Genomic DNA, 21,281 nt, shown 5'->3' with positions numbered 1-21,281 from the left:
ATTTAGGGACATTATGAAATTGGGATATGGACCTCAAATTAAGGTCGAATTTTGAAACAAATCACATGACCGGGCTTGGGGTTAAATGGATAATCGAGATTTGGTCCGAATCTCAGATTTTGAACAAGGGAGAGCAGGGTTGACTTTTGTTGACTTTTTTAGTTTAGCTAAATATTGAACTTTTTTCATTCGTGGATAGTTTTTAAAGCTTATTTTGGATTATTTGATGAATAATCGGCTAGATCCGGTTGGTTTGGAGGCTTGTTCAAAAGGAAAATTCGTGGTTGATTATTGATTTGATAGGTAAGTGTCATATTTAACTTTGACTAGAGGGAATTAGGACTGTTGGTCTATTTACCAAGTACTTGATTAGTCTATTTGCTACATGACTTATGTGTTGGAACGACGTATATGCAAGGTGACGAGTGTATATGCATTGTCATGGGTTTAAGCATGCAGGTTGGGCTACTTAATTGCATGTCTTTAATTGTATCTTGTCTTCATTTATTCCATGTTTTTACTTGTTACGTGCTTTACTTGCTACATGTCTTTACTTGTTAATTACGTGATTGTTACATGCTTCGATTTATTCATTTATCGCTCAATATCTGCTTACCTGCTATATGTTCCTACATGTATTAATTGTATATCTGCATTGTCTCTTGTCTTTACTTGCTTTTATTTCCTTTTATCTTACTTGTTGCACTTTATTATGTGCTATCCGATTGTGTGAGTGCTTTAGCTACTCTTGTATTAATGAATTATCGAGGTTTGTGAATATGAGGTATTAGTTATTCTCTTTTGGTACTGGTAGCTCCTTGATGTTTTATACGCTTAGTTTCTTTTGTGCTGAGATTACGAAATTTGGTTGTGTTGAGTTGTTTATGTTAGTGAGTTGATATTGGGAAGGGGTTACACGCCGCAACAGTATTGGAATGAATTGATAATGGGAACGGGTTGTATGTCGCAACAGATATTGATATAATATTGGGATCGAATTACGCTGCAACAAATATTGGATTTATATTGTGCGACAGAGTATGATGTGTTGTAACTGCTTATAGCTGGGGTGTTCTATTTATGTACTGTGATATAAGGTCATGAGTTGATATTATTCTGGGGCCCACTGTTAGTTGACCTTCTAGTCCTGTTATTATGAGTTTATTTGCTTTCCCTATATTTTTGTTCTTTTATTATTATTTGTACAGGTTATAGTGAGCATCTTATCATATCCTAGTCACTACTTCGTCGATGTTAGACCCAACACTTACAGAGTACATGAGGTTGATTGGACTCATACTATACTTATGCACTTCTTGTGCAGATTCAGGTGTTGGTCCTAGCGACGCGTAGGGGTGATTGCTCGGATCCGACTTCTTCAGGAGATTTGAGATAGAGTTGCACGGCGTTCGTAGTCCCTGAAATCTCCTTCTATCTTGTTTTACTGTTTATCTAGTTTCAGACAATTATATTTCATTTCTGACCACGTTTGTAATATTCTAGATAGTCATGTACTTGTGACTCCAGATTTTTTGGCTTAGTATAGACTGCGTTACTTATGTAATTATTTCACGTATTTCAGAGTTAATCAGTCGTTAATTATTACTATTTTGCATTTAAACTGTTAAAAAATGGTTAGTTCTTTAGCTAACGTTGGTTTGTCTGGCAAGTGAATGTTAGGCGCCATCACGACCCCGTGGTTGGGATTTCAGGTCGTGACAGCACCATTAATTTTATGTAAATTATCTCAAGCCAAGACGACCAAGAGTTTGCAATCAGCCTGTTCAGCTAGCTTTGGATCGATTTGGTTTGAGCAACTATATGAAACAAGTGCAAAAAGGAGGGAAAATATCTAAAAAGACAATTAGATCTAAGAGAAGCAACCTTTAAAGCTTTTCCTATATGAAAACATAGGACATAAGAGGAAGCTTAGACCAATTAGATAGTATAAAAGAGTTTGAAATTACGGCACCAATGAATGTCAGAAAGAGTGAAATAAAAAACCTTGATAGGTACTATATATTTGAAAATTCAAGTAGTGGAAATAAAATCATGACAAAGGGAAAAGAATTGGGTGAATTACTATGAAGCGATTTTGAACTCAGTCCATAAAGAGCCAAAGAGCCTTCAGATCTTGCTATAAACAAGTACACCAATCGGTTGCTTGTGCTGCTGGGTGCCCTCTTGGGCTTCATAATAATTATCTGAAAAAGATGAACTAATTACAGTGTCTTAGCCTAGGGTGGATGGGCGCACGTGCACCGCAAACCACCACATGGATCCGCCACTGGTCCCAACTTGTCATTTTTAATGCATTCCTCCTATCTCAATTTATGTCTATCCATTTATCTATAAAATTATTAAAAGATGTAAAAATATTCCTACTTTTTATTTGGAGCACAAATAGTCCTCATTGTTTGCCAAAGCAGTGCATTTTTTTTCTCTACCCAACGGGCAGTAACTTTTTAACCGGAGAGAGCTGCTGGTCGTGATGTTTTACCCCACTAAACCCCATATCTGTTTTGATTGTTTCTTTAGAGTGGGAAAGTTATTTCTGAAGTTGTACGTCATAATTGATGTTACAGTCAAACCTCTATATAACAGTTATCCTCTGTAATAGTACTTCACTATAATGGTCAAATTTTCTTTGGAACTAATTTTTTATATTATATTATAATATATATTCTTTATAATAGTACTTCATTATAGTAGCCATAAGTTTTGGAATAAATAAGACTGATATAGAGAGGTTTACTGTATATTGCAGCCTCAATAATCCTTTTATTTGTTCTTTCTTATGAATTACCTGCCGTTTTAACAGTTCAGGTCTTACTCAACAAGCATCATGGATTGCACGCAGTCATCAACAAATTTGCTTCCTTTTGAAACACTCAGGTCTTCACTGAGCACATGAATTCGACATCATCCATCCATTATGGGATTTCTAATTTACCTTAAGTTTTACATTTTTGAATGAATAATCATATTTAACATTGCCTCTGGAACTATTCATTAGTCTCAACAAGCATCATACTCTTAGTAGCAGTTAGAGGATACTCCATTATGCTTCATTAAGACAACTTGTATGTGATTCATTCTACTCACCTGGAATAACAGATCTTTTTATTCTTTACTATTTTTTAAAAATATTCTTTACTATGCCGCAATAGTTGATGCTCAGTAATCGAGGTAGAAGTACCTCGCTAATTAAAGCATGATTTCGACCTCTAGTTCCAGGGATTTGGTTTTTATTTACTTTGTTTTACAGCATCAAGTCTGTGCAAATGAGATAGTTTCTTTGCATAAATGACTATATACAAAGAGTAAGACACCAGAGCTAGGTCTCTCGAATCGGAAGAGAAGAGGCATAGACTAAAATATCATGTGACCGCAACCCATTAGCTGCTCTCAGTTAAAAAAAAAAAAAACTCCCGCGGTCCCAACTTATGAGACACCGTTTGACTAGGCATGAAGTTTAAGAAAGAAAGTTAAACGTTTGAAACTTGTGATTTAAAACAAGTCTTACATAATTGTATGGCTATAAATCATCTAGTCAAGGGTAAGAAGGGAACATACATGATATAAAGTGTTTCACCAATCTTTGAGCAATTCACCAGCTACGTCCTTATAGCTAACTTTCTTTTTCTTTTTAGGACTAGGATTAGCATCTGCCTCTGGTTTGTCGTCTTTTACAAGACTGTCCACACTATGGCTTGGCTTACCATCCAGCTGGGGTATCATATGCAATAACATAGCTTGGACTGGATCAACAGGGTCTTCCAGCTTACCACTGGCAATATTTGCACTTTCATATGAAGTTTCGTGAGCTTCGTCCAATCTTTCACGGCTCCTACTGCATTCAGAAGTGCCTTGTGGAAATGTTTCACCATGTGGTGACAATTCCAAATCATCTGCAACATCCTTGTTCTGAATTCCTGAGCCATGCTCTCCAACATTTTCAGGACTTCCACGAGTCCCAGCAGCCCCTTCACTCTCATCATTATGAAGGTGCTCACCTGAAGTGGCACTTTCATCAGATTCATTTTCATGAATCTTAGCACGTCTATTTGTGGCCTTGCGCCTAACTCTCCATGGCATGTTGATTGCTGGTTTTGCTTTTGCTGTAGCAGTACCAGTAGGTCTTAATCTATTTCTCTTTCTATCCCCCTTAGGTAGCGTGATGGCTTGGCACTGTTCTGAAATTCCTTCTGCTTTGATTTGTACTCCGTGATTATCAGGGGAAGATGCTCTTTTGCACTTTACGGCTTTTCCTCTTACCTTATCATGTCTATTAAATCAGAGAAAACATCAGCACCGAGTAAATTGGCTAAACACAACAAAATGCCAGCAAAGGAAAAGGTCATGCATGCTTGAATTTACTAGCAGAAGTTTCTGCATTTCTAGCTTTCCTAGGAAAATAATTTTTATAGCAAAGCTAGTAAGTTCAAGTATGAGAAGATGAATATGTACAAATTATAGGACAAAAGATAGGTAATTTGGTTGCAGGAATCTCGTTGCTAGGACTGCATTTCTCAATTAATTGACTCTTTGTTATGGACATAAATATCCTCCATCCTTCTTCACTTTTGACACACAATTTCCAGGCACAAAATCCACCTATATTGGAAAAAGAATCCTACGTTGGATATACTATTCCATACTTTTCCATCAGATCCGAGAATAACTCGAATATTCAAGGATTTGTCTGTCATTCATCGTTATCAGGAGGAACATCCATCTATCTCATCCTTTATTGGGTGAATCATTCCTCCTATTTACTCAAATGTCATTTATTGTTATTCATTGTTACTGAATGCTACATTATTGCTCGTACTTTCTAGAACAGTTACTGCATGTTATTATCTCTATCTGACCGAACCCCTCTAATATTCATTGCACGCTTGAAAGCTTCATCTATAGATATTATTGTTAATTAAGTTTAACCCCTAATTACATAAATTTAATTATTTGAACCAAGATCCGTACTTTTTGGTCAAACACAGGGCTCGTACTATCCACAGCTCAATATTACTTCCCAATAGTTGGTTCTTTAGCATACCAATTAAGTATTTTTCAATTCTCGCCCAAGTGCTAGTAAGACCCAACGTGGATTTTTCTATCGGCATACAATTACTTCTTCCTATTGGCAGATGCAATTACTGCTGCTTCTTATCAACATCAGCAGCAGCGGCATGCATATTATCTCTTAATAATCTTTACCAGCATTATATTATTATCATTATTATTATACTCTACTCTGTATATTATTATACTCTATTCCATATAAAGTCAAACACTATAATATAAAGTCTCATTCCTATCCAACGTATCAATTGCCTATTATACTAACATAATCTTTATTTTCATTATACTATTATCATTATAATTATACTCTACTCCGTATATAGTCAAACTCTATCATATAAAATGTGAGGGTCTCATTCTTACCTTTATACTCATCTGTCCATATTTTTCGCTTATCGGCTGCCTTTTTGACCAATTTTGGAGCTAAATTGGATTAAGATTAATTCATTTTCCAAAAACTAAAATATACATATCCAAAAACTGCATGACACATACTATACATCGGAATTTTACTTGCATAAGAAAGACGACAGGACATATTTTAGAATGGGAGAAGCGACAAACATTTTGGAAAGAAGAATCTTCCTACATGTTATTTAGTAGGTAACGGGTAGCATATCTGCATAACGAGCCCAGGCTCCTTTATCAAAAAAGAAAAAAAAATAACCAACCTAAGGAGCTTCCCTCAAGTATGGCTGTTGGCATACCTCACCCCCCCCCCCCCCAAAAAAAAAAACACACACACACACACACACAAATATGGAAGACAAAAATGAAGAGAAATAACTCCAATATTAAATACACCAACTCCTTACCATGATCTATAAGTAATACATGACTGACCTCTTCTCAGAGATTGACATTTGAAAATTGCTAGGCTTTAGGCTGTAACTATCCTCGTGTAACTTCCGGTCCTCTTTAAAGAAATCCTCCAACCAACTTGCCCTGACAACGTGCAGTTTTGTGTTGTACAAAACATGCTTCTCTGCCTCTGAGAAACTGAACTATGAAAGCTTAGGAAATTATCAAGAATAAAAAACGAGAGCATATTTCTTATCCTCATTCAGTAAAAGAAAAACATCATTTGTCATCAAAATGTATGCTGGCAGACACAAAATTACAAGGTTTTGAGTAAATTAGATATTGCATGATACTCTACATTTAGTTTATCAAGCGTCAACTTCTTCATTTCATTATTGAATCGGACTGAAGAGTAATTCATTTTTTATATGATATTTGGATACTTTGAAACTATATGAGAAATACCACAAGTTGCAGTTATTTTTTATTTTATTTTTATTGATAAGATAAGTAAATATTATTAAGGCAAGTACCAAGATGGTACTGCAAACAAACAAATTTACAACAATACAGAAATCACCATATAGAAATTAAGTACACTAATCTCGGTGCATCCAAAAAGTATAAAACATCGTATAAATCTTCTATTATCCTCGCCTTACACCATTGAAATAGATTCTAAATAATTATACTTTACGACTGCTATTTGTTTCCTCTCTCCATCAAACACCTCCTATTCCTTTCCCACCATATACTCCATAAGATTAGGGGTGTCAAAGTCGGCCCAAACCCATTTGACCCGTCCAACCCGCCCAAGTTTTAATGGGTTGGGCATGAGATATATTAGTGATGGGCTGAGTTTGGTCACAACCCAACTAAAGCCATTTATTTTTCTAGCCCAAACCTGACCCGTGAATAATTTCTTCCATCCGATTTTTGTAGAACTCTTTTGTATCTTTTGCACAAATACATATTGTTGGGTATTTGAGAAACAGTTGCAGTGATCATATGTTTTTGTTTTTTACTTTCTTATTAGTAAGAAACATCTGACACATGTTTAAGAAGTAAGAACATATGAATATAATTTTTAACTCACGAGACAGGAGTTACTTCTTTTTTTAAATATTTTTTTTATTGAAATAAAAAAAAATACTTTTTCTATAACATGAAAAGAAAGTACTCATTTTGCAAAAAAGAAAATATTTTTTCTACATCATAAAAGAAAGTACTCTTTTTATTGAAACAAAAGAAAATACTTTTTCTACAACATGAAAAGAAAGTGTTCATTTTGTGAAAAAGAAAAAAAAATTTCTACATCATGAAAATAAAGTACTTATTTCATTGAAATGAAAGAAAATATTTTTTCTACAGAAGATATCCATTTTGTTGAAATGAAAAAGAAAACACTCTATCTACAATATTAAAAGAATGTACTCTAAATAAATATTTCTATTTAGGGTGGGGTGGGGGTCGCAGGTAAGGTGGGGGTTGGGGTGGTGGGAAGTGGGTAGGGTGGGTGGGAAGTTCTAATTTTACTACTTTTTTATTATTCTGATCTTAGAATTATAAGATGAAGAACTATCAAATAAAATTCTAAATGCAAATTGAGGAAAGAAATCATTTGGCATGAATTGACATTTATTCTCAAACATAAGTGTAACGACCCGACCGGTCGTTTTGAGCTTTTGCACTTTGCTCGCCAGTTCTCGGGCATGACTTGCCCCGTGTGGTGTATTATGACTTATTAAATCGTTGATGTTGGGTTTCAGATTAATCAAGATGAATTTGGAAGAACAGTCTCAGTTGAAAGCTTAAATTTGAAAGGTTTGACCAAGATTTGACTTTTTTGTATTTGATCTCGGATTGGAATTTTTATGGTTTGGTTAGCTCCGTTAGGTGATTTGGGACTTAGGAGCGTGATCGGAATGTATTTTGGAAGTCCGTGGAAGGTTTAGGCTTGAATTGGCGAAATTGAGATTTCAGCGTTTTCCGATTGATAGGTGAGATTATGATGTCGGGGTCGGAATGGAATTCCGGAAATTGGAGTAGGTCCGTTGTGTTTTTTGTGATGTGTGTGCAAAATTTCAGGTCATTCGGACGAGGTTTGATAGACTTTTTGATCGAATTCAGAATTCGGAAGTTTTGGATTTCTTAGGCTTGAATCCGAGGGTGATTTTGATGTTTTGATGTTGTTTTGAGCGTTCCGAATGTTGGAACAAGTTTGAATTATGTTATGGGGTGTGTTGGCATGTTTGGTCGGGGTCCCATGAGGCTCGGATATGTTTTGGAAGATTTTGGCGTTTTGAGCATAAGCATGTAATGATCCAAAGGTCCATTTTTTGTTCAAGATATCGAAATTTGATTTTGAGACTTCCGGAATTTTGATAAAGAATTATAGGAGTGATCTGGAAAGTTTGGTCTAATTTCACCAAGTCGCGATTGGGTTTTTGACGCGAATCATGAGTTAATTGTTTAACGAGTGAAATGGATATCGCACTGATCAAAGGAGCTCCGAATTGAGTTTCGATTGAAGGACTATGTTCGTATCATTATTTGTGACTCATAGGAACAAGAATCATCGAATTCCGAGTTCGTATGATGGAGTTAGAGTCTTTTTAGTGAAATTAAAGACTGCTGGTGCATCAGATCTGGTGTGCCCCTTTTAGCGACCAGATTGGACCTTTTAGCGACGGGAATTAAGCCTTTAGCGACCAGAATCGGATTTATTAAAGCTATTACGTTTTTTTAGCTCATTTTGACGTTTTTTTTGGTGAAAGAACACGGCTTGGGGCGATTTTTGAGCAAGAAATCATGGAAAATATTGAGGTAAGTCACTTGTGATCATTTCTACTCCATAATATTGAATTATCATCGAATAATCCGACTAGATTACATGTTTCTGAGGTGTAAATTGGGGATTTGGACCTAGGGATTTGAAAATAAGATTTGGAGGCCGAATTGTTATCGGAATTTAGTAAATTTTGGTATGGTTGGACTCGTGGTTGAATGGGTTGTCGGATTTTGTGAGTTTCGTCAGATTCCGAAACGTGGGCCCGGGGGGCCGGGTTTGAGCAATTTCGGGATTTTGATGTTAAATTGGATATTTTCGAGTGGACTTCGCTCCCTTAGCATATTTTAATGATTATGTACTGATTGTGGCTAGATTTGGAGCATCCGAAGGTTGATTCGCGCGGGCGAGGCATTGCGGGCTAGAGTTCGGCCCGGATCGAGGTGAGTAATGATTGTAAATGATGTTCTGAGGGTTTGAAACCCCAGATTGCACATCGTTGTGCTATATTGAGGTGAGGCACACGCTTGATGACGAGCGTGGGGTCGTGCACTATTGGGGATTGTGACTTGGTCCGTCCCGATTGATGATTTTACCGCGTATTTGATTGAAAACTATTTGCTATCATCATTATTTGGGTTGAAAGCCATATTTGGGCCTAGTGCCAGCTATTTGAACCTTTCGGGGATTTTGTTGATATTTCCTCACTGTTTTAACTTTATACTTGAACTCAGTCATGTTATTTTCCACTGTTTTCAAAACTCAGCCATGTTTACTCTGCTCTAACACTTGAAATGATATTTTAAATAATATTTTGGGCTGAGCGTTATGTTTTACTGTTGCCCGAGTGGCTTATGTGATTTTTGACTGAGTAAGGTCGAGGGCCTGTATTGTAAGGATACTTTTGGGTCGGGTTGCACGCCGCAGCAGTGAGATACTGATTATAATAATGAGGCCGAGGGCCTAAGATTGTGCGTCACGAGGTGGCTTGATATTGATATGAGGCCGAGAGCCTGTTATGATGCCACGAGGTGGCTTGATATTGGGCTTGATATTTTGCTTGGGCCGTAAGGGGTCCCTCTCGGAGTCTGCACACCCCCAGTGAGCGCGGGTACCCATTGTGATGTGAGATATAGCCCGAGGGGCTGATATTGTTCTATGTGATAGCCCGAGGGGCTGGTATTGTTCTATGTGATTGCCCGAGGGGCTGGTACCGTTCTATGTGATTGCCCGAGGAGCTGATATTGCTCTGAGATATGGCCCGAGGGGCGGAGTTGTTGACATTGTGCCCCAGGGGCGAACTTTTATGTGTTTATCTTTCATATTTACCTGTCATTTACCTGTTACACTATGGTATTTGTGCCCGAAGAGCGGATTTTTGTGTTTATCTGCACTAACTGTTTTGCATTCATTTGCGTAACTGTTGAAAAAATCATTTTCAAAGAAATTTAAACTGAACTAAGATGTTTTAAGAGATTTTTATAGTTTCACTGCTTTCTTACTGGTTTTTGAACTGCTTCTATACAGCATCTTGATATGTTTTACGTGATTTCTTACCATTCAGGCTTTAGTTATGATTATTACTCACTGAGTTGGAGTACTCACTTTGCTCCCTTCACCTTATGTCCAGATCCAGGTATTTATACACCCGGTAGCGGGTTTTGGCTGATCGGAGGCAGAGTCATCGGAGTTTAGCAAGATAGCTGCCGGCGTTCGCAGCACTGCTTTTCTCTCTCTTCATTTCATTAGTCTGTATTTGTACACTTCAGACTTTCAGTTGTATTTATACCCTAGTAGATGCTCGTGACTTGTGACACCCCGGTTAGGGCTGTGTCGGGTTGTATTCCCGCTACTTATTATCATTAAATCATGTTTATACTGCTTTTATATTGTTTAACTGCTTTAAAAAGTGAATTGGGTTTAATTGGCTGGCCTTGTCTTCACGAGAGGCGCCATCACGACCGGGTTCGGGGTTAGGGTCGTGACAATAAGATAATTTTTATATATGCTTGTTTAAAAGTTGAGAATATTGCAAAGATTTGGGTCAATTTGGGTGAGTTGGGTTACAACCCATTGTTTAGCCCATCTTGACCCAAATTTGGGCAGGGTTGGACAATTACCCATTTTAATGAGTCAGTCCATCTTGACCAGCCCAAATACAGCCCATTTGCCACCCATACATAAGATGCATAAAGGTGTTGCCTCCAAATTTCTTTCTGCAATCTTCTGTGCTTGCCAGCTTGATAATAAACTTTGCACAACTCTAGGCATCACACAGTGCACTCCAAATAAACATAACACGACAGCCCAGATCTGCCAGGCAAAACCACAGTGAATCAGAATGTGATTTGTTGATTCTCTTCCCTCTCACATAGATAACACCTGCTATACATTAAAAATCCTCTCCTCTAAAGAAGATCTTGAGTTAGACAGGCATTTCTAGTAGCAACCCAGCCAAAGCATGCCATCTTTGATGGTTCTTCATTCTTCCAGATCATCTTCCAGGGCCATGCCTCCTTCCAATTATTCAAACTTAGCAAGCCACTTACTGTAAAAATTCCTTCATTGTTTGCCAGCCACACCTGTGAGTCATTCTTCGAACTGTCCAGTTTGAGAGGTTCTAAAATAGATAACAACTGACTGATCTCATCCATATCCCGATCATTAAAATCCCTTCTAAACTGAATATTCCAACCAGCTTCAGAGTAACACTCTGAAACCACACAATCTTTATGCACAGAGAGTTTATTTTTTTATTTTATTTTTATAAGGTCACAGAGAGATTATATAAAATAGGGAACTTATCTCTATGTCTCTCATCGCCTATCCATTTATCTACCCAGAATCTTATCCTTGCACCATTCTCTACCTCCAGCTTGACATTTGTATGAAAATCCCTCCATAACTTACTGGTGTTTTTCCCAATTGTCACTTTACTTGCTTGTAGTACAGGATTTGGATTCCAGCCGTCCACTTTGCCAAATTTAGTGTTGATAACCTCCTTGCATAGCTCAACTTAATCCTCATTGTATCTCCAAAGCTGTTTATACATCAAGCTTTTATTATGCAATCTGAGATTCTTCTCTCCCATTCCTCCTCCTTTTTCTAGATACCATCACATCTTGCCATCTAGCTAAATGAAATTTCGTTTTTTTTTAATTACCTTCCCATAAAAGCTGCTCCTCAATCTATTAACTTTCTTCTCACTTACTGGAATGGGAATAAGGGACATTAAGTTGGCATGCCATCAAGAACACTACTCACAAGTGTAAGCCTACCCCCAGAAGATAAATATTTCTTCTTCAGGTGAGATAATTTTTTCTCGCACCTATCCAACACTTCTTGCCACAATGCTTGATCCCTCTGCTTAGCCCCTACAGGAAGACCGAGATAAACTGCAGGAAACCTATCAACCAGGCATCCCAAAATTCCAGCCACTTCTATATATTCATCAGAATATACAGCATAAACATTACTCTTTGACAGATTAACTTTCAGTCCTGAGATAGCTTCAAAGGCTAGTAAAATTACCCTCAAATGAAAATTTTGATCTCTAACCGCCTCACACATCACCAAAGTATCATATGCATAAAGGATATGCGAAACTTCCACCTTGTTATTCCCATGTCCTTCAATACTGAACCCTCTTATCCAACCCCTTTCCTCTGCCCTTTTGAGCATATGACTGAAAGCCTCCATAACCATCACAAATAGATATGGAGACAAAGGATCATTCTTGTCTCGAACCCCTTTGAGACTGGAAAAAACCTTCAAGATTCCCATTAATTAGGACAGAAAATCTAACAGTCGAAATACAACTCAAGAGTCCACTGTCTCCATTACATTTGTCCCACAAAATTCATTTGTTTCATAATTCCCATCAGAAATGACCAACTAACATGATCATATGCCTTTTCCAAATCTAACTTACACATTACTCCAGCTTTCCTGTTCATTAAATAATGGTCCAAACACTCAATTGCCACCAATGTTGCATCAATGATTTGTCTCCCCTTGATGATTGCATTCTGATTATTAGAGATAAGCTTGTCAATAACCTTCTTTAATCTTTCTGTTAATGTCTTAGAAATAATTTTGTAAATACTTTCCAGTAGAATTATTGGCCTGTAATCTTTAACTTCTTCAGCACCTATCTTCTTAGGAATCAAAGATACGAAAGTAGCGTTAAAGCTCTTTCCGGAAGTACATTTTGATAGAACCAGTCAATGACTTTTATCACATCCACCTTGACTATCCTCCAACGTTTTTTGAAGAAATATATGTTAAACCCATCACGACCAGGTGCTTTATCTCCTTCAAGTTGTTTAACTGCTGCCTCCACTTCTTTCAATTGAGAAAGATCTTTGCAGCCAGTTCTTTTCTTCCTTTGTAAGTTTTGCTATTTCTTTTATCTCCCAATCAGGCCTCCACTGCTCCTTTTCTGAAAAAAGATCTTCATAAAAAGCCAGGATATGATTCTTATTTCATTACCATCTTCAACCAACCTGCCCCCAATCTGTAACTTCTCAACGGTATTAAATCTTTTATGTGCATTAGCCATCTTGTGAAAGAATTTTGTGTTTTTATCTCCCTTTTTCACCCATAGACATCTAGGCTTTTGTCTCCAAGATGTTTCTTCACCTTTTGCAATTTCCTCCAACTCCTTGTAGATACTTTCTTTTTCAGCTTTTAACTCAGCAACATCTTGTACGCCAAACTTTTGATGGTCCAGCTTCTCCAATCTTCCAAGTGCTTTCTTTCCTGTCTTCATCTCTTCCGAATACTTATTCCATTTCTTAATATCCTCTTTCAGCAACTTAAGGTTTTTAGTAAATGCTGAATCTGGTCTTCCTCTTACCTCGTAAGAACTCCACCATTGTTCCACTAGTTCCAAAAAATTCTCCACATCCAGCCACATATTTGAATTTGAAGTTTTTTAGCAAATGTTGAATCTGGCCTTCCTTTTACCTCATAAGAACTCCACCATTGTTCCACAAATTCTCCACATCCAGCCACATGTTTTCGAATTTGAAGTAGCCCTTTCCATTATTCCAGTTACCACACTCAAGTATGATTGGATAGGTCTTGGGAGTATTCTCTGTTTAATGAAATTGAAATGTGCATCCCACTCATCATTAGCTAAGAATCTATCAATTCTAGAAACGCAACTATTATTATTTCCTCTAAACCAAGTGGATTGGCCTCCATGTAATGGCATATCTATAAGAGATAAATCTTCAACAAATTTAGCAAAATCTCTCATAGACCTTGTATTTCTAGCCCTTCCCTTCCTCTCATCACTCAATCTAACAACTTTAAAGTCTCCACCTATAGCCATGGCATTGAAGCCAATCCACTTATATCAGCAAGTTCTCTCCACAACTCCTTCCTGCCCCTTCTATCACATGGTCCATAGACCCCACTAACAAGACCTCTAAAACCAATATTGACTTCTTCCAGAAAAACTGAGACTGAATGCTTCCCCAAGTAACTCATCAAAGCATCTCCATCTCCTCTTAACCTAGAACATAATACTTCCCCCACTTCGACCTTGAGCTTCTATAGACCTCCATTCAACCCATCTGTTACCACCAATTTCTCTAATATGTGAGTTATTAACTTTTTTAATCTTTGTCTCCACAAAACACAAGACATCAACTTTCCAATCCCTCACCAGCATTCTTACGATCCACCTCTTTTCTTTATCATTCAGACCCTTGATGTTCCAGCATATAATATTCATCTTCATTTTGTGTAACAAATCAAATCCCTACCCTTGTTCATGTTTCTACATCCTCAACCCCATATTGAATTCCAATAATTTGAGTTCTCTTTCAGATCTACTAGGGGATGGATTACTACTCGAGCTCTCTTTTTTCTTCACTTTGCTCTTTTCTATATGCATCAAGAGCTCTAAAAAAATTTCCTCATCTTGGTCACCTTTTACCCCTAGCTGTTCGCACAAGTTCACCATATTATGCCTCACCCAAATTGAAGCTTCCACCTGATTCAATCTGTCTTTCAAATCCACACCACCTTCTTTTTTTTTTTTTTTTGAAAAGGTAACATATTTGTATATTAATATAAAGACTTCACTAAAATTGTGAAGTCACCCATAATTACAATGTAAGTGCCCATACAAAACTACACAAAAAAGGACACTTTTCACCCTTATTCTTCTTACAATGAATCTAGGGCATCTAAAATGGATACGCTATCCTCCAAAAGTTTTCCTTTACACCAAAAATAAAAAAGAGCTAAACATTTTATCTTTATCTTCGGGATGTTGTTGGACTTCTCTTCGAAACATCTTTGATTTCTCTCTTCCCAGACTGTCCACCATATACAAGTTGGGACAATTCTCCATCTCTCTTTATCTCTCGAAAGTGTGCCCTCTTTATTCCAGCTAGCTAGAATATCAAGAATTCTTCCCGGCATTGCCCATGGAATTCCCCTTAGACTGATGAAAATTCTCCATATCTGTATAGTGAAGCATCTACTTCGTATTCAGATATCCTTCATACCACAGAAGCATTAAAATATCCCCACGTGCATCTACTTCGTATTCAGATATCAATTCCTCTTTACTATTATCCGCTGAAACATCATAGTATTTTAGTAATTCATCGTCATCATCAACTACGATCAGCTTTGTTCCCATAATTTCCATATTATCATCTTCAGTAATCATATCGTCCTCTGACTACTCGCTGACTAGTTGACCTAAATTTTCTTCCTCCAATTTCTTTGCTTCTTCATCGCTATAATGCACATCCTCAAGATTTTCGATTATTTGTTCCTGACATTTTTGAAGATGAAATTTCTCGAGAGCCACTATCTCGATATCCGCGGGGTCTTTATTTGGTAAAGATCGTAAGCCACAATCGTAACTCTGATTATAATGAAGGGCAGAACTTGGGTCCACCTGATTATAAGGACTGTGCCTATTATCCTTTTTTATTGTCCATACTAAGGTCCCTTTATCTGTTGACTTGGCCTTTGGGCCTTTTTCTATTCATATTAGCACTTGGCCCAACTCCCTCCACTTCATTACCCATAACCTGAGGCCTTTGAAAGTTCTTTTTTAATTCAACTTATTATTAAGGATGTGCATGTGTATCGTACACGTCCCCAATTTTGAAGTTCCGCCTTCCCCGGGACTCTGCTCCACCATCTCTCTTTTTCCAATGAATTATTGCGTTACTAATCCCGATTTCACGCGAAACTCTTCAATTTTCCGGCCACTTTTCTCCACCCAAACTGTAGATTCTACCCACACCGGAACCGTGAAAGTAAGATCTTCCACTATGAATTTTAGATTTGCCGGAAATTTATTTCCGGAGAATCGAACACAAACTCTTACCCATCTCATATGTGTTCTAAATCTAGAATAATCATCAACTTCCAAATACCCCCCAAGTCGATCTCCAATTTTCCTGAATAAACTCTCAGACCACAAGTAAATCGGCAAGCCTACCAATTTGACCCACAAATGATTAGGTCGGAATTTTTCACGATAACAGTTGCAAATCGGTGACCACCATTCCAATCTCAGTTCTAAATTCTTAAAGAACCAATTTTCCTTCTTGATCCTTTCCGCCTCAGAGGCTCAGATCTTGAAGGACACTCAAATAATAAAAACCATCCATTTAGCTCCTTTACAAAGACTCCAGCAGGAATCTGCTATTTTCTACAAACTCATTCTGAGACTTCATATTTGATGGGAGCCACAGTTGTATTGTCCCCGAAATAGCCAATTAAAAAGCTATGCAGATTATTACACCCTTGACTTGATCGAACTTTTGTCTATTATGAATTGATTTCCTTCAACACCTTCTTTTTCTACTGCTTTGACATCATTTTTGGGCCAACCCTTAATCTGTGTAACTTGAGCAAACTTCCTTTTGCCTTGTATCTTATCATTACTTTGGTCATTGTAGATTCCCCCCCTTTTCGATGAATCTAAGGATCTTTTCTGTAAAATCATCCCAACCCAAATTTTCTCCTATTTCCGGGATGATATTAATAGATATTTTCCTCCGCTTATAAGAAACAACTCTGACGTATCTACCATATACGCTAAAGTTCAGGTATAAAATATGAATATAGTTGACTATTAAACTCCCATTTTCGGCAGGTTTTACTATTCTCCTTCAATGCCAATTTAAGATACTTGCAAAGCTCCAGCAAACTGAATCTATCAAAGGAAGTCCTGCTCATAAAATTCTTCCTGCTCATAAAATTCTTTCTTCTCTCATTTAAATCATACCAGTTCCCTCTTATTTCCAGTATTCCGAAGGACTTGTTACCAGCCAAAAAGAAAGAATTCTTCTTCATATTATTTTGTTAGTTTCTAGGACAATCACATTTCTCGTCGTCCTATACTAGGCTTAAGTTACTCAACGACCACTAGTTGCAGTTATTCACAACTAAAAAAAAAAGCAATGGACAAAATCCGGACTCTAGCAGATTGTGATAAGCTATGAGTAAAAAAACCAATACGAAGCAAGGTGTTATCGTGAAGCCAAGCGCTTTAGAGAAGTGTCTACTTAAAATAATGACGAGCAAAGTGTTCCGCTAGAAAGTGGTCCGTTCTGTAGAGCTCAACTTAATATTGGCATTATTGTATTTTGGATGCTGAGATTAGTTATTCGATTGCAATTTCATATTTAGAATACCAAACTCATATATGTTTTAGTATTTTTTTAATTTTTGTAGATTGTGCACTTCACTTCAATAATATGTGCGCTTCATTCCTCACCATATGCTTTGAGTCCCGTGGATCTTATCCGTCTTTTGTGTTTTTTTTTGCTTTTAAAAACAAAGATCGCTAAATCTTAGCTAAGGCGGTTTTACCTATCGATTAAAATCCGTCATTAAGCCGGTTTAGCAAAAGATTTTACTGATTTAGCTACAGACTACATTCTTTTCCTTTTTTTTTAAGGTTGATCGCATTAACTTTGGAGAAGGGAAACTATCCAAAAAGCATAGGACAGTAACAAAAAGGTTAGTAAAGAAAGTGGAGAACATTTGACAACACCAAAAAAAAAACTGAAACAATTTACTCTTTAGCGAAATTGGAGTAAAACCAGATCTATGAAATTAATGCCATAAATTAGTCCCAATATAAATACAGACATTCGACATAAAAAATATAAATAGACACAGACTTGTGTTCAAAAGAGGATAGGGGGTTGCCCAAATGGACTAGGGAAGGACACACAATTATATCTCATTCCTTTGTTCTCCCTGTAATGCAGGCAAGCTACTGTTTGCAGTTATTGGCATCTGGTGAAAAGAACTAATATAGCGCATTAGAGCTCTAAAAATTTCGTGAAAATCTTAAATGTATCGTATAACCTATAACCTGAACAAAACGATATGGAGGTTCAAGTCTCAACAAGTCTTACTACTGATCTGACTAGCACATACACAAAGAGGATAATAACTTAACCACTTTGCTCCAGTTTCCTATGGGAATATCAATACACAGTCAACAGAAATATGCCTAATAATGGAGAAGTTTACATGAAATATTTCCAGCTGAACATTGTGTTATACCTTCACAATCAATATATCATTTGGGACGTGACAAAGCTACTCGATAATAAAAACAATGATCTTCAATCTTCATAGACAAGAATATTAGCCAACACAGTCTAACGGTTGCTGTAGATGGACCATATTTAACTAATGCTGCAGGTGGGTTATACTACCTTTATTGAACAACAACAACAACAACTATGCCTCAGTTCCAAACAAGTTGAGATTGGCTATATAAATCCTCCTCTATTTAAACTCAAATCATGTCATTATCATACTTAATAAAATAAAAACAATCAAGTCAGCATATAAATAATAGTAATAATAATAATACTAGAAGTTCTCTAACAACTAAAACCTAATCCCAACTAGTAGAAATCACCTATATGGAAATTTTTTTCCTTCCATTGTGCCCTATCTTTCACTAAGTCTACATTGATTCCAAGAATTTTTGGTCTTTCGAGATAACTTCCTTACATGTGATTTTAGGTCCATCCCATCCCCTTTTAACACCTACACTCATCATAGTTCACACCAACAGACCAGTCATCTGTAGGCCAATGTAGGACATGATCAAACCATCTCAAGCGGTTTTCTCTCATTTCATCCTCAATGCACCTTCTCGCAGATGTGATCATTTTTAATTTATCTAATCTTGCACCACCGCACATCTATCTCATCATCTGCGTTTGTGCAACACTTATCTTGTGGATATGTCGTACTTTAGCAGCCCAACATTCACTATCACAATTTCCCAAGAGAATTATTAGATATAAAATCTATTTTGCAACTTGAGATAAAATTACAAGTCACGAAGTCTACAAAATGGAAGAGGTTGGTAACCACTAGGATGCCGGTTTTGAAGTTTCAATATAAAAGGTGATCATCTTACTTTCTGAAAAATAAAATAGATTGGTAAATTACCTATTTAAAACTTCACTGAAATTTACATCAAAGTCTGGTAGAGACATGACCACCACATGGGTAACATGACAAAGATTGTCACCAACTTTCCCACCACCCACAGAAATTTCAACTTTCATCCTTCTCGTAGCGAGTTCCACTAAAGCCTTGCAATCTGAATATTTCCTGAAACACAAAGCAGAGCCATTAAGCCTCTACCAAATAACAACCACATCGACATACTGATACCCAAATACAGAATCTAATTCCACAATTAAACAGAAAAGATAGAAATTCTCACAAACACTGCTCTGGAATGAAAAAGTAAATGCAGCAACCATGAAATCGAGCCCATTTATCCTTGGGACAGTACTTTTTCTTGTAGTACTCAACAGTTTTGGAGTCTTCGGAGCGTTCTATGTCGCTCAAAAGCTGAATAAGAAAGACATAAAACGGACATAATCAAAGAAGATAGGCAGTCAGCTGCTTGATAAACAATTTACAGTAACTGCTCCTAATGCTGAAGCTATACGTATAATATTTTGTAGCAGATAATTATACCAAATTATACCTTTCTAATGTCTTTGACGCTGAGGTCAGAGTAGAAAGAATCACAATATTCATCCACTTCTGCTTCCAACTTTCTCTTTGTTGAATCAGAAAGGAAAAGAAAATACCTTCAGTAAGAGTCAAGAAAGAAAAGTCAAAGGAATCGCAGATCACATGGAACTCCAAATACAGGAAGAGAGAACAAGACGAGAAAAACTGAAATGCAAACTAACTTTGGCTGTAAAGGAAGGAGCCTCTTTTGCAGACAGCAATCAAAGAGCCAAGAGCAGTGAATAACATCTCCATGAAGTTTTGCAGCTTGAAACTTGATACCTGTTTTTACAAAAAGAATAATTCCTAGTAATGTATAGTGGAGCAAAGCTGATATGGGTTTTCACATGAACTTTTCTATCTCCACACACCAAATGTTTTCTAAAGCGAAAAGCGCAAAAAAAGCAACAAGCTCCATGAGGCTTGAGCGAAAGAGAGAAGTGAAGTGCACGCTTCTGTTTAGTGAAGTGCACAATTTACATGAAATTTGATAAAATATCAAACATCAATCAATTAAGTACAATAAAAGTTAAATTTCAACTAAAATAACTTATTTCAACATCAAATATACTAAATGTTGATACTAATGACTAATCTAACTCCTGAAAGTTGATATTCAAAGAGGTGACTGATTCTCGTTGGAATCAATTTATGCTCTATTGTTGAAGCACAAACTTCTCTAAAGAGCATGGCTTCACCAATGAAGCGATAACCGCTCGCTTCATCGCTTCAAGCAATAATGCAGTCGCTTTAAATAACGATGCATGCAGCTGGAAGGAGGGGGGTGGGGGAGAGAGAGAGAGAGAGAGAGAGAGAGAGAGAGAGAGAGAGAGAAACCTCTATTTTCAGCTGCTATACAGTGAGTAACTGAGTTATTCAAATTCATGGAGAAAGAACCCCCATGCTCGACCACCATTTTGTGCATGGAATCAAGTGTATGTGATGAAGGCACATTAGCAAAATCTGGTATCGTCAAGGATACCCATTATACTTAGGTGACAAATATTTCTTAAAATAATTTAAATATATGTTAGCATGTAATACGACTGACAGATAACATGCAATAAGCACATAGAGCTAAAAGTTGAGGCACAAAAGCTAATTCCCCCATCCATTCTTAAGGCAGAATAAACTTAAGAAACAACTGACAAAATTCTCTGTTCTATGATACAAACATCACGTATGATATGACCCATTGACCAGACTAAAGCAAAAAAAAAGGACCAAAATTACAAAGTACATCTTACAGTTAAAACTACAAGACAGCTTAGTAATGTATATTTTTGCTTTGACATCATAGATGAGGATACAGAACACCATGTTAGAGAACACTGACGTTTCACCCTTGATGTGAGACACGTCAGTCTGTACAAAATGAGAAGGAACTGCAGAAACATTCTTTTTCCCTCGTTTTCTTGACGACCTAATGGCCTTTGGTTCATGATCCTGCCCAACTCCATAATCTGCCTCCCTCTGCGTGGTACCATTGCTCGAATGTACCAGGTCAACAAATGCTGGGACAGGAATAACAAAACATTCTGCTATAAGTCGAACACGAGAA

General features: G+C 37.0%; 1 protein-coding gene across 2 annotated transcripts in view; it reads right to left on the bottom strand.

Moving 5' to 3' along the window:
- Positions 1–3,474: 3,474 nt before the first annotated feature.
- The window catches only part of LOC107760230 (DNA ligase 4), a 50,502-nt gene continuing 32,695 nt past the window's right edge, over positions 3,475–21,281 (bottom strand). For both annotated transcript variants that reach the window (XM_075236837.1, XM_075236836.1), the window contains exons 19-26: positions 21,031–21,234; positions 20,558–20,683; positions 19,903–20,002; positions 19,692–19,797; positions 19,422–19,552; positions 19,142–19,306; positions 5,929–6,084; positions 3,475–4,288 (exon numbers count right to left, since the gene is read on the bottom strand). In XM_075236837.1, the coding sequence (XP_075092938.1) occupies positions 3,592–4,288; positions 5,929–6,084; positions 19,142–19,306; positions 19,422–19,552; positions 19,692–19,797; positions 19,903–20,002; positions 20,558–20,683; positions 21,031–21,234 (1,685 nt within the window). In that variant the 3' untranslated portion in view covers positions 3,475–3,591. The remainder of the gene's footprint in view (positions 4,289–5,928; positions 6,085–19,141; positions 19,307–19,421; positions 19,553–19,691; positions 19,798–19,902; positions 20,003–20,557; positions 20,684–21,030; positions 21,235–21,281) is intronic.

This window comes from Nicotiana tabacum, chromosome 18 (assembly GCF_000715075.1).
Source record: "Nicotiana tabacum cultivar K326 chromosome 18, ASM71507v2, whole genome shotgun sequence".
Taxonomy (NCBI): Eukaryota; Viridiplantae; Streptophyta; class Magnoliopsida; order Solanales; family Solanaceae; genus Nicotiana; species Nicotiana tabacum.
The sequence above is the reverse complement of the archived record's forward strand: the minus strand, read 5'-3'. Positions and strand labels throughout refer to the sequence as shown.